This window comes from Leptodactylus fuscus, chromosome 6, assembly GCF_031893055.1.
Source record: "Leptodactylus fuscus isolate aLepFus1 chromosome 6, aLepFus1.hap2, whole genome shotgun sequence".
NCBI lineage: Eukaryota > Metazoa > Chordata > Amphibia > Anura > Leptodactylidae > Leptodactylus > Leptodactylus fuscus.
This window is the reverse complement of record NC_134270.1, coordinates 58,574,412-58,588,714: the sequence shown is the minus strand read 5'-3', so window position 1 is coordinate 58,588,714 and position 14,303 is coordinate 58,574,412. Positions and strand designations below refer to the sequence as shown.

The 14,303-nt window shown below is 41.8% G+C and overlaps 2 protein-coding genes across 2 annotated transcripts in view; both read left to right on the top strand.

Annotated features, from left to right (window-relative positions):
• The window catches only part of VPS26B (VPS26 retromer complex component B), a 188,144-nt gene that overhangs the window by 74,323 nt on the left and 99,518 nt on the right, over window positions 1-14,303 (top strand). The window lies entirely within an intron of this gene.
• Window positions 1-14,303, top strand: part of GLB1L2 (galactosidase beta 1 like 2) — a 50,387-nt gene that overhangs the window by 19,912 nt on the left and 16,172 nt on the right. The window contains exons 3-14 of the mRNA XM_075280043.1: window positions 1,040-1,108; window positions 1,864-1,959; window positions 3,182-3,290; window positions 4,298-4,390; window positions 5,802-5,883; window positions 6,131-6,195; window positions 8,465-8,549; window positions 8,632-8,769; window positions 9,102-9,182; window positions 9,347-9,453; window positions 11,924-12,070; window positions 13,900-13,971. Of these exons, the coding sequence (XP_075136144.1) occupies window positions 1,040-1,108; window positions 1,864-1,959; window positions 3,182-3,290; window positions 4,298-4,390; window positions 5,802-5,883; window positions 6,131-6,195; window positions 8,465-8,549; window positions 8,632-8,769; window positions 9,102-9,182; window positions 9,347-9,453; window positions 11,924-12,070; window positions 13,900-13,971 (1,144 nt within the window). The remainder of the gene's footprint in view (window positions 1-1,039; window positions 1,109-1,863; window positions 1,960-3,181; window positions 3,291-4,297; window positions 4,391-5,801; window positions 5,884-6,130; window positions 6,196-8,464; window positions 8,550-8,631; window positions 8,770-9,101; window positions 9,183-9,346; window positions 9,454-11,923; window positions 12,071-13,899; window positions 13,972-14,303) is intronic.

Here is a 14,303-nt window from a genome sequence, read left to right as displayed (position 1 = left end):
GTTAAAAAAAAAAAAAAAAATCACCCTCCCTTTCCCTAGGTCACAAACACGTAGTCATCCCTGCATCCGAAAATGCCTGAAGTATAAAAAATAGAAAAACATTTACAATACAGCAAATACTATAGTGGTTAGAGAGATCAAAATAGCCAAATCCGTGTTTTGCCTTCCCCAGAAAATTGAGTAAATCATGATCAAAGTGTCAGGCATTCCCCAAAAATGTATAAATCAAAACTACAACTTGTGTAGCAAGAAGATTTTAGACTATATAAATGTGCTATTATTGTTGTAACCCAACGAATATAAAGAACTTCACTTTTGCAGCACAGTGAATGCCGTAATAAATAAAAAACAAACCTTAAATTCGCTATTTGTACATGTAAGGCCTTGTTCACATCTGTGTTGGAATTCCACATGAGGACCCCCGAACGGAATATTAAACGCAGCTGCAAGCGGTGTGCCAGTTAAAGCTCACAGACCCCATAGACTATAATAGGGACCATTTGCTTGCCGCCAGATCTCCGCAGGAAAGTAGTTCTCAATCTACTTTCCTATCCACATGATTCGTGCAGGCAGCGCGTAGCCAGCACACAGACCCCATTATAGTCTATGGGGTCCGTGTGCTTTTACTGCACAGCGCTTGCAATTGCTTTTGTTATTCCGTTTGGGGGTCCCTATGTGGACTCCCCCGGACAGAATACCAACGCAGATGTGAACCAAGCATAAGACAATTGTGTTAATCGTTTCCATGCACAAATAGATTACTCTTAGCATTATTATGCCTACATGTCATTTATATTCACTACTTCTTACCCCTCTGTGGCTACAAATACACCTCAAAAATTAAGAATATCTTTTTACTTTTCCGGAAAAAATGTTGTGCGACCTCTGGTTGAGATCCCAGTCTGTAACATGACATGGTAATATGACCTAGGCATGTAATATGACTCGTGCTATGTCATTGTAGTTACTCTGACATGATTTGTGTTTCTCCTGTGATGATGTTGTGGATCAGTAACGGTAAACCCCTCTTGTGTCCTAGATACGTACCATGGAATTTACACGAGCCGCAAAGGGGCAAGTTTGACTTCTCTGGAAATCTTGATCTTGGGTAATGTTAGATCTCCATTACACCTGTGGTGATGGCTGTACAGTTGTGTAGAATGTACAACGCTGATAAAGTTTCATGTCTCACCTGTAGTTGCTGTGTAATCTGTTGCTCTCTGTTATCAGCTATTTAAGTCTGCTCAGGCATTGAATTTAAGAGAGTTGAATTTAGCCTTTTACCCTGTGTTATTAACCATTTCAGCTTCTAGCAACACTGTTGCACATTCATTACGCTACTTCTGCTTTAGTGTCCAGGTGTTATGTTGCTCTTACCACTTTTGTTTTTTTTGTTGGAAAAGGGGTGTGACCTCATAAATACAGGGTGAGGTCAGGCCTCCAAGTGGCGTAAACACCGCGGTAGCCCACAGCGGAAACACTGCAGAGAAAAAATGTGACTTTTTACAGTTACAGCAGTGTGGATGGGATTGTAGCAAATCCTTTTCCTACTTTGTAATAATAAATGCACTGCGGACATGGCGATTTCCAAAAGCATTGCACATCATGTTAATTATATTAATTAAACACCGGTGATTTCCCTATAGATATAATTGAAGCAGAATGTCCGCAGAGGAAACCTCTGCAAACTTTCTGTCCACAGCGCTGCGGGAAGAACTGTGATGTGTTGCCGCCACGATTTTTTCCCACAGCGCTTTTTTGCTGTGACCCTTAAGGGTTATTTCTTATGGACTCTCTTTGCTATGTTCATATGTATTTATTTGTTAAAGATCAGTAAGTAACTATCTCCTCTTCCTCCTGCAGGACGTATTTGGACATAGCTGCCGAAGTGGGATTATGGGTGATTTTACGCCCAGGACCCTATATTTGTGCAGAGTGGGATCTCGGGGGGCTGCCGAGGTGAGTTCATACACATAGTGCAGAGACTAGAAAATGGCAGTAATGCTTCTGTGTTGTTGTCCTGAGTATTGTGCATTATGCTGACAGCCACATGACTGCCCCTTGGAGGTTCCTGTCTCCCAGGGCGGCCATGTGTTTTATGTTCACTATTTATATCACCTTGTTTTATAGTCTCACAAGGCTGTTTATCACCATGGCGCTGATACTGAGCACAACAAGAGGGTAAAGCTGATGTGGAAGGGATTTTATTCCTTTGGTCATCTCTGGCCTCCTCTTACTTTTCATTTTATAGCTAAGAGTTTGTATGAAGTTATTCCCAAAACGCAGAGCAAGTTGTACAATTGCATCCAGTATCTGAAGTCTCCTGAAGGGCTGTTGCACAATTTACTTACATTTTTCCTCTCCAGTGAAAGTGAATTGCAGACAAAGCTAAATATGACAATTATGTCTGCTGCACAACAGTCACGATTTTATTCAATTAAAGCATTAAGTGGTTGTCTGGGACTTTACTACTGATGACTTATCATTTGTATAGATCATCAATAGAAAATAAATGGAGATCTGACTTCTGATATTTTCACCGATCAGCTGTTTACCGAAGCTACAGTGTACTGGACCTATACAGCTCTGTACACTTTGTAACGCCCAAGAAAGGTGCTGCAAGCTTAATTCCATTCAGGTGAATGAGACTGAACTTGCGGAACCTTTCCTTGCTGCTATACAATGAACAAAATTGTATAGTTGTGTTACACAGCGTCTCCAGTAAATCAGCTGATCGGCATAGGTGTTGGAATTTGGCGCACTGCTAATCTGCAATTGATGATCTATACTAAGTCATAAGTAGTGAAGTCCAGGACATCCCCTTTCATTCTGTAATGAAATCTTCTGCAACTTATTAATATACTTTGTTTCAAGATTGCTGCTTGCTGCCAGAGAGTGGAGACAGAAGCAATAGACTCCTACAGTTCTGTATACACTTTAGGGTTAGCTATAGTGGACAGTACAGGTACAATATTTCAGCCAGTAGTCAAAACCATTGTATGAAGTAGATACATTATAGGAAATAGAGCAATTTTCAGCACCTGGATGTAAATAAGACTATTCCCATTCACTGATGACAAGCAGAGATGAGGTACTGGGGCTGGAAATGAATTGTATGTACCAAACTTTTTCTTCTCGGATATAGTGTCCCTGGTACTAACTCTCTCACTGTTTGCAACAGCTGGTTACTGCGGGACAAGGAAATGCAGCTGAGAACAACCTACAAAGGCTTTGCTGAGGCAACTGAAGCTTACTTTGACCAGCTCATTCCCAAAGTTGTTAAACATCAGGTGAGCCTATAACTGAAAGCCAAATATGTTAGAGGATCTATATATACAAAGCTCCCTCACCGATCAGAGCACATCGCTGAAATATTAGTGACTCGGTAGTATTAAACCTTACCATTTATTAATCTCGTTAATACTAGGGAGTGAAATCTGAAGAACCTCCTGTGATATCCTCACACATAATGGCAATGATAAAAAAAAAACACCCTGCAAAGAGAAAAACAAAAAAAAACCTGGTTCATTCACATTAGGGCAGATAAGCGGTCTAACTTCAAGAAAGTGCAAAGTTAGGGTTGGTTCCCATCTGCTTTTGTATTCTGTCCGGGGGAGTCCCCCCCCCGAACAGAATACAGACGCAATTTCAAGTGCACCGATCTCTGCCCACTGTCAAAAGGGCGTTCCTGACAGTCTAGCTGGGCTGTGAGGAACAAATTCCCCAACTGTATTTATCCATAGACTTGTATTGGGTAATGGCGTCTCTCAGAGCTCAGCGTCATTGCTGGGCAGTAAGGAGCTCCCCCTCTGACAAACATGAAAAGTCCTCTTTAAAGGGGGTGGTCACATATAGAAATTTGATGCCAAATTTGTCAAGGAGAAAATTTGAAGGAGATTTATTCTACTTGTCAAAAGTCGACAACGATTTTGACACTGAATTTGAAGGTGATTTTAACGTGGAATTCGACGCAGAATTTAGAGAGGTGTTCCACTGTTGTCTGCCTTTATTAAGGCCAAATTCAGCATAACGGAAAAGGTGTATTTTCCGCCTCCAATTCATTTAAATGGATAAGCAGGGCACTTATGTTTTTTGCTAGCAGAAAAATATCAGCTACTGCCTCCCATTGAAATGAATGGGAGACATTTCAGGCAGAATTTGAGGTGGTTTCCTTCTCAAGTTCAGTGTCAAATTCCTGTGTGAACACACCTTTAGGCCAATATAATATTGTTGAGGATGAGGGCTGGATCTAAGATATGTTGAGGTTTCAAATTTAAAGTTTTTCCTATTACTGCAGTATTCCAGAGGTGGCGCTATAATTGCAGTGCAAGTGGAGAATGAATACGGCTCCTATGCCAAGGATGCCAACTACATGGAATTCATAAAGACAGTAAGTACTTCCCTTTATATTATAGTAAAACCTGTCCTGCAAAAAACAAGCCCCCATAAAGTTTTGTCAATGTAAATAAACATTTATGGGTTAAACCTCTTAGTTATATACTGCTGTAGGGGGATGTTAGGGTATATCCACAGGCTGAAAAATACATCCCATTCATTTCAATATTTTCTTAGCTAGAGGGAAAAAAAGCGACATGACCTATATCAGAGAGATTTGGTCTTGAAAAAACACTTGGAAGGAAGCGGGAGATGGAAAAAACATGTTTTTTTGGAAGAATTTTTTGCAAAAACACATCAGAAACTGCCATAGTTTTTTTAAAATGAAGTTTCCAGGTCCATACAGTATGCTGGAGTTAAATACCTTGTCAAAAAACCGCTGCAAAAACTGCATTAAAAAACCCATCAAAAACCGCAGCAAAAAATGCATCATGTTAAAAAAAAAAAAAAAAAGCGGCAAAAAACATTTCCTAATTCCTGAAGCAGATTTTTTAAGTTTGCAAAAAACTCTGTTGTACTAGCCCTTACTCAAGTGGTGCACATACTTGCCAGTTTTACTTCTGAGAAATAAATCTTTTATTCCTTATGCAGATACCGTAGTAGTGCAGTGCACCCAAGCCATGACCACAGCAGTTTATTTTATAATAGCTTAGGGGCGTTCACACTACCGCCGCTGTCCGCATCGGGAAACTGGACAGGGGATGCTTGCTGGCGGTCATCTTTAAAACCCATTCATTTAGGACGGGATCCCCAGGGCGGACAGTGGCGATAGTGTGAACGCCCCCTTACTGGAAATAATAGCATTTTCAATCACCGACAGCAAACAAATATCCTGACTGGAATGACATTTTTCTGTTCCTATGATAAAAGCCTGATACAGGTGTGAGCACATTATAAGTTTTATTTATACAAAGGCTGTAAATCCTTTTAGGCTAAGGCCCCACGTAGCGTAATGCAGCAAACAGGCGCTGTGGGAAAAATGGCAGCAGCAGCGCATCGTGACTTTTCTCGCAGCGCTTTTCATAGAAATGTTATGCTTCCATTATACTTGTAGTGCAACCCCTGGCATTTCAGGAGGTATAATTGACATGCTGAGATTTCAAAACCACGATGGTTTTGGAAATCACAGCTTGACTGCTGCATGTATTTTTCCGCAATGTGTGGATGGGATTCACTAGAATACCTTCCACTTTGCAAGGATTCTAAAAAGTGGTTTTTGCAACGGCGTTTACTCCATGTGAGTGTCTGGCCTCAAGGGTGAACAGTGTGAAGCAGTGAAATGTCTTGCTTATTCTGTTTCTTCATATTCCCTTTCCATTCCTTTTGCTTTATGTGATTCCCTTATATTTGAGTATTCTGAGTGATGGGCTTTCTTTAACATGAGCATTACTTCACTGTCGCTCCAGGCTTTGCTACGTCGAGGGATTGTGGAAATGTTATTGACCTCGGATAATAAAGATGGGATCAGCTCTGGCAGCATGGAAGGTGGTAAGTCCAACACAGTCATCATTGACATAATCGTTTTATTTTTACACTATTAAAGCTAGCCCTAAATGCTAAATTTTGGTTGCACTAAAATCCCAAATTACAATAACAGTCACATGACTTACACACAACTTTCAATATGGTAAAAATTGTTGTGAAACTTCATAGGGAAACATTAGGATCATGTAATGATGCATCACTTACTGTTGACCTACAGTCCTAAAATGAATTTTGTTTTTCTCTTGATCAGTCCTGGCCACCATTAATTTCCAGAAGATTGAGCCCATCCTCTTCACATATCTGGAATCCATACAGGTAATGCATACATATCAGGTTTTGGTGTATCTGAAGTTTCACACCTATTACTAATCCCCAGTAGTATCTATGGAAAAAGATGTTCTGCAAACACTGAAGTGAATACATAAACCAACAATGGGTCTGACTGCTGAATGTTTACCCAGCACCTCTAAGGTGTGCGATCTGACAAGAGTTAACAGCTGAACAGTGATCATATCAAACACACATATTATTCCGTTATATTTCGACTAAGATGAAGCCTCACAATGCGGAAACGCTACTTTTTGTTTTTTTTGTTGCGTTTTTCAAAGCAAAACCTAGTGGTGGCTACAGACGGAATGTAAAATATCTAGGAAGCTTTAAGGTCGGGGTTCCACGTGGCATAAACGCCACAGTAACAGTCAGTGCAAGGTGGCTGGGATTCTAGCAAATCCTATCCACACCTTGGAAAAAATTATGTTCTATGGACGTGCTGCAATTTCCAAAACCATCATAGTTTGGGAAATTGCAGGATATCAATTATACCTATGGGAATGCATGAATAGGAGCCAAGGAAGCAGGGCTGCAAAATCAGACAGGATTAGGACCTGTTCCTTATTTTGCGGCCCAGATTGTCGGCCCGCACATGTGACCATGTTATTCATGGTCGTGTATACAGGCCAATAGAAATGAATGGGTCAGTGTGCTAGCTGGGAAAAAAACCATATAGCACACTGAACAGTCATATGGTAATCTCCGAGGGGCTAAAGGTGATGACAGACAGTGTACATGCAAGTGGTTATAGGTGCTTGGACAAATGGCACTTTGAAGAGGGATATTTCTCATCTTTTGACATATTACGCAGGAAAAAAGTGCTTGTTTTTCCCTTAAAATAACAATTCTAGGGCACCTTTTTGTAGAAGTTTATATTAATCTGAAAAATGGTAACACACAGTTGCCAATGTATTTATTTATTTCCAAAAGGAATAACAGATGAAAAGTTCAGAGATATTCCAAAATGATTGTATTTTTAATAAGATAGCAATTATTTATTAATGGGAGTCTGTCACCAGGGGAAGCATATTAAACCAGCAATACTTAGGTCAGGCAGACTTGAATGTAACACTTTTTCCCCAAGAAAATTCATGTTTCTGTTGCCGAGATATAAATTTATTTCACAGTATGCAAATGAGCAACCTGTAGCATGGAGGGCTAGACTCCAAGCTGCTCTAATATGCCCTCCTTCCCATCTTCCTTCTTTGAGTGAAAGGGCCAGATAAGAAGTCAGCATAGCTCCCTTGCCATGCCTGCCAAAGGAGGGAGGGAGGGAGGAAGGAGGGCTTTCCTGGTCAGTGAGGGGTGTAGCAGTTTGGAGCTCATTTGCATATTGTGAAATAAATTAATATCTCACCGACAGAAGTGCAAATTATTATGAGGACAAAAACCTTATATTCGGGTAAGCCTGATCTATCTAGGGGGCATTCACACGGAGTAACGCCGGGCGTGTATCACAGCCGTACACGCCGGCATTACGGCAGACTGCCGAACACTTCCTATTCATTTCAATGGGAGCGCTTGTAAATACCGCTGTTACGAGCGCTCCCATTGAAGTGAATGGGAAGTGTTCGGCAGTCTGCCGTAACGCCGGCGTGTACGGCTGTGATACACGCCCGGCGTTACTCCGTGTGAATGCCCCCTAACTGCGTTGTAGGTTTAATTCTGCTTCAAATTCAGCATCAAAATCAGCTTAAAATTCAGGATCATAAACCTAGTCGGTTTTTGTCAAGCAGAATCGGCTTCACATTCCTGAAGCAGAAGTTTTCTACTTAGCAAATTCAGTGTCAAAATTCTCCATGTGAACTCATCCTAAGGCCCTACGTTGCAGAAATGCAGTGTTTTTGTCTGCTCCTGAAACACAGCAAAAAAACCCAAAAAAAACAGCATTTTACTGTATCGGCAAGGTGAAAGAGATTCTGGCTAATCCCATCCACACATTGCGGAAAAATATCTGCAGCGGACATGCCACGATTTCAATAAACAAAAGCACAAGTGCGACTCTAGCTGTAAAAGTCAATGGGATCTATTCGAATGTGTTATAGGTACTTCATATTTCTTATGTTTCTTACAAAATCAGAATGAGCAGAGCTATTTCCTGCAGTTATGGTCCTTATTGATTTCTTTAATACTTAAATTAAATAAAATTAAAGTATCTACTAAAATAAATGAAAGTTAAATTCAAGTTAGATACTTTATCTCTATTGATATAGGTTTGTCAATGGATATAATGAAGGTTGTCTCATCTTTGCAGGGTAACAAGCCAGTGATGGTGATGGAGTATTGGACAGGATGGTTTGACCACTGGGGAGGAGATCATCATGTATTTGATGTTGACCGTAAGTAATACGTCACTAGGAAGCAGGCGCTGATCCCTTATTACCTTTACAGTCAATTTATTACTTTTTCCACTTTTGTCAGAAATGGTATCCACTGTATCCGATGTGCTGACTAAAGGAGCATCTATTAATCTCTACATGTTTCACGGAGGCACCAACTTTGGTTTCATGAATGGTGCTTTGCACTTCCATGAATACCTCTCAGACGTCACCAGTTACGGTAAGGATGAGGTGCAGGAAGCCATATGTGGGTATATACAGTGTACAATCTCAGTAGAAATCAGTATCGCCTTCCAACAACTGTACAAAACATGGTGCCATGTAAGTAAGCAAGCTCAGCTCCATTCACTTCAAAATAGCCGAGCTGAAATACCAGACACAACCACTGCACAGGTGTGGTATTGGAAGCAGCCATGTCATAATCCTGAACAACCCCTTAAGATCTTGATAAGAGAGCATAGTATGTTATGTCTTATATCATTTTACTATATTGTTGTACTTTACAATGCCATGTCTCATATTGTATCATGTTTCATATTTTCGTCTGTTCAGACTATGACGCCCCGCTGACTGAGACCGGAGATTACACCTCCAAATATTTCAAGCTTCGAGAGTTGTTCAGCAAACATCATAGTAAGTATCTACGGCGGTGTTTGTAACTTATAGTTCTCCATGGTGCCTGTTTTGTTGGACTAGCTGTATCGGTCACGGTGCCCCAGCCTTCCTATGCCTGATACATCTTGTGTTATATTTGTTCACATTCTCCAGACTCCAGTTTTCATATTTTTGTCTTGTAGCTGAACCTCTTACTCCAACACCTGCTCTGTTCACAAAGACCTCATATGGAGCCGTGACACTGAAACGCAGCCTGTCCTTGTGGGATGCTTTACACCTGACAGGGGAGGTAGGATGAGCTACATGTCACCATCACAAAGAGGCTCCGGCCTACTAATAATTCTGGCTCGTTTCACGAGGTTTTGTGTGCTAGAATTTAAATTTACGCCTGGAAAGAGCTGGTGTAGATTTGTGCAATAACTCATGTCAGTTTTCTAGTGTGAGTCATAATAAATCTGACGGGCCAAGGTGCCCCTGGCATACCTTCATCCACGCCCTGCTTCACTCTATTGTAACAGAGGACAGAGTGGCACACTAAGGGCTAGTTCGCACGGAGTTCTGCGTGTACACATTCCGTTGCAGCTGCCGTGACAGGATGCTGGTGCAGTGCACTGGCATCCCGTCGCGGCATTCTGCTCCGGATTAGGCCCAAATGAATGGGCCAGAACCTCGCGCTGTTAACCAGAATCCGCGGCAAGATAAGGCAGCCCGCTTCTTTTTACCGCTACTAGCTAGCAGAAAAAAGAAGCGGGCGGCTCCCATTGAAGTCATTCCACGTCAAAATCCACTACCAACTTCCCCCGTGTGAACTAGCCTTAAGTAGCAAATTGGGGCTTGCACCAAAGATGCAGCACATCAGTTTTCTGGCATTTTACATACAGTACACAAAATATACAAAACAAGTATAATACTAATGGGCAGCACGGTGGCTCAGTGGTTAGCACTGCAGCCTTGCAGAGCTGGAGTCCTAGGTTCAAAATCCTGCCAAGGGCAACATCTGCAAGGAGTTTGTATGTTCTCCCTGTGTTTGCGTGGGTTTCCTCCAGGTACTCCAGTTTCCTCCCACACTCCAAAGACATACTGATAGGGAATGTAGATTGTGAGCCCTATATGGGACAGTGACTGACAATATCTGTAAAGCGCTGCAGAATATGATGGCGCTATATAAGTAAGCATAATAAATAACAGTGATTGATAGAGGGCACTGCCCACAAGGGCTTACGATCTATGAGGGAAGAGGGATAGAGACAGAAGGTGAGGGGAGAGACTGTACAGATGGTGGTGTGGTGGCAGTAGTGTTATTGGAGGTTGTAGGCCTTCCTGAATAGGTGAGTCTTCAGGGCCTTCTTGAAGCCTGTGATTGTGGGAGTCAGTCTTATGTGTCTTGGTAAGGAGTTCCAGAGTATGAGGGATGCACGGGAGAAATCTTAGAGACGGTTGTGTGAAGAGAAGCTAAGAACAGAGCGGAGTAGGAGGTCTATGGAGAATCACAGGTTACTTGTGGGCAGGTAGCGGGAGATTAGGTCAGAGATATATGGAGGGGACATGTTGTGGGTGGCTTCGTATGTCAGCGTTAGTATTTTGAACTCTATTCACTGGGCAATGGGTATCCGGTGAAGGGGAGCAGCCGATGAAGAAAGGAGGAGAGCTGTGCTAAGCGAGCAGCACAGATTAAGGGAGACTGGAGGGGGGTGAGAGTATTTGCATGGAGGCCATGGAGTCCTAAAACTAGTCTGCCTCAGAAATCAGATCATAACATAATTAGACATAAGGAAAGGTCTGAAAGTAGTTTGGCGTGTGGGTCTTAACCAGTGCTCCACAGCAGTGGTGATATATCGAGCTGGTACCAAGAATGACCGCTAGTTGGGACGGCCTTGGTACCAGTTCGATATATCAGTGCTGCTGCGGAGCACTGGGGAAGACCTGTACGCCAGACTAGTTTTTTGTCTGCAAAGAAGCCTCCACCCAGTCCATTTCCAAACAAAAGATGGTGGGTCAGGACTCAACCACTCCTGGAGAATAGTTTTACAGCCATTGGCTTCGATCGCAGTAAGAAATTTCTTAACCCTTTGGAACATTTAGTCAACATAGCCAAATATTGCCCATAATAGATTCCTCAGGATATAGATGATGAAGTGGGTAATTGAGAAAGAGATCATCCTATTCCAGAAATGTTGTCCCATAGGTCAATTCCACAGACAGTGAAAGAGTCCAACGTCGGGGGGCTTGACATCTGTAGTAATGGTATGAGTCGTATCTCCTCCATCCTATGGCCTCTGAGCAGAGTGATATAGGAACAATGTCATATTTGTAGATACGTTTATGTGAAACAGGCTGATGGAAGAGCAGCCAATGTTGGAGTCAGGGTGACCAAGCTGCCATTTAGTGATGGAGCACTCTGATTCGGAATAATCAATAGAGACGTGTAAGTGTTTATAATCAACCGAAATCTATGGTTAAATCAAGTCTCTTACACCACCTCTGAAGGTAGGGGTGCCAGCCTTTGTCAGTAAGACGTGAAAGGACATGGTGAAAGTAATGTGTGGTCTGGAAATAAGGGAAAAAGGATATAGTCATAGTTGGGGAATTGTTTTTAAGTTCTGAAATTGTTGGGGTGCTTGTCCATTCTCAAATTGATTTTTTTTTTCCTTTAACTTGCACAAGAGACTGATGCAGGATTTCTGTACAAACCTTAGAAAGCAGAGATGATACATCCTCCCTAAAGACCATAAGAAATAATATGACCACTTTGTCTGCAGCCCTTCAAATCTGAGCTTCCAGTGAATATGGAAAACCTACCTGTGAATGATGGAAACGGCCAGTCCTACGGATACACCCTATATGAGACTGTGATATATGGTGGAGGAAAGTTCCAGACTAAAGGAAATGTCCGTGACCGTGCTCAGGTGAGGATTGACACATTAAGGGATCATACACACAACCATACTCTGGCCACAGTCATGTCAAAGGAACTCACTGATGTTACTGTAGCCCAAAAATAGATGCCTGTGGTGGACATTTACTGTTAGATGATAGTCTGGAGTAAATTGGTCAAACAATATCCTGAATTCCAATGTATTCACAATTTATCTGCAAGTCCAACACTAGATGTCCCATTGGGCAACTGAGGCAATAATCAGCAATTTGGTGCCATCTAGTGGTGTGATGTATCTGCACTGGATCTACTTGTGAATTTGGTCAGGGTATTTGGTGCTTAAAATTCAGGTTGAGATGTATAAAATGTAAATGATATATATTTTTTTTTTTTTCACAAATCAATACTGCAGGTGACAATAACAAACTTTGTAATATAGTTTATTAAAGAAAAGTGGCCCCTTCTGACACTGATCCAATCTGTAGAACAGAGCTCGATAGAGAGGGGAGGGGAGGAGAGCTCCTGAAAGCAGGCAGACATCTGCATTAAAGAGACAGTTCTCATTCACAACAGAACTGGGTTATCCGGTATTACTATTCATCTTTCCCCTGACAAAAATGACTTATTTAGTGCTGTAGATGGCCTCACCCTTCCCTCTCCATAGACCTAATTGTAAACTGAGCTATTTTGTATACAGAGTACGGACTGAAACCATCATAGGATGAGAGCAACAGACATTAACGTTAGTAGAGTGACGGACGCAGGCAGTGCCCCCTCCACCTGCATTAGCGCCCATTTACTCTAATGTAAGAAGCATGTTGGGTGCTGCCTTCTGTCATGGTTTGGTTACTTTTGTAACATAAGAAAAGTCCTGCGTACACGTTTTCTTCAGTTAGAAAAGTAAAAAACATTATAGAAGAAAGCTGCTGTCATATTTGTCACATGTGGGCGCATTCAGTCAGTCTCCAGGAGCAGGGGGCTCCGTCTGCATCAGTCACTTAATTTCTATGACGGGTGATAGCAATGGACATTAATTACCCTTAGAAGTAAAGACAGAAGTAATAGTTAAAGGCACCGCACTTTTCTTCAGTGAATTTTATTGCAAAGTTTGTTCCTTCACCTGCCATTTTGATTTATGTGAGAATAAAAGGAGCCATTAAGGGTCCATTCACACAGAGGAAAATGGTGAAGAATTTGGTGTGGAATTTCAGCACTGAAAAAAAGCCTCCCATTGACTTCAAGCAGAAAAAGGAACCCATTGAAATCAATGGAAGGCTTTTTTTTCAGCACTGAAATTCCACACCAAATTCCTCACCATTTTCCTCCGTGTGAATGGACCCTACATGGTGAAATGTTGCGCTGATTCTGTCTCCCATTGTTTTCAATGAGAGGCTGAGCTAGAAGCAGGACACTGCAGCTTATTCATTCATCTGACGCTAGGTTCACACTAGCGTCTGGAGTCCATTCTGAACTTTCCGTTTTCTGCATACAGAAGACGGAAAGCTGTCAGAGCTGGTCCGGCCGTGTGCGCCGATGAGCGTTTTATGCTCTCCGCCGCGATACTGCATGTCCTCTGTGTCCGATTTTTAAAAAACTGTTTCGCGGCGGAGAGCATAAAACGCTCACCGGTGCTCACGGCCGGACATCTTTCAAACCCATTCAAATGAATGGGTATGAAAGAGTCCTGCAGCTTTCCGTCTCCTGCTCAGTTTTGTGCAGGAAACGGAAACCTGCATGAAAAGTCATGCGGTGCCAGAAATAGATGAAGAATTTGATATAGAAGTTCGCCTCTTCCATTTCTGCCGTGTGAACATCCCCATACTTACACTTTAAATTTTGAATTGGCTCTTCCTTTTGCAGATTTTTGTCAGCGCTCAGTCTGTTGGTTTTGTGGATTATAAAAACCAGGAGCTGGATATTGCGGAGGTTCCCGTAAGTAAACTGTACAGTACCATGAATAGGAGAGCGGAGCATACAGGAACCTTTCTAGTATATATATATGGATATATATGGCTTAGTTGCATTTAGAAGTAGTGCTTGCCATGGGTTATAGCAGATCACTGCTTTATAGGCCACAATTCGAGATGTTTTACATTGCAAGGAATCCCTTAGTTTTCTGCAGACAAATTGTAATTATATAATGAAAGATTCAGCTTTCAAGTATACTTTTGTTTCAGCCCCTCACATATTTAAAGAAACCTCCACCTCCATCAAATCCAGTTATTAGCATATTAAAAAATGCCATTCCACTTATTCCAGCACAC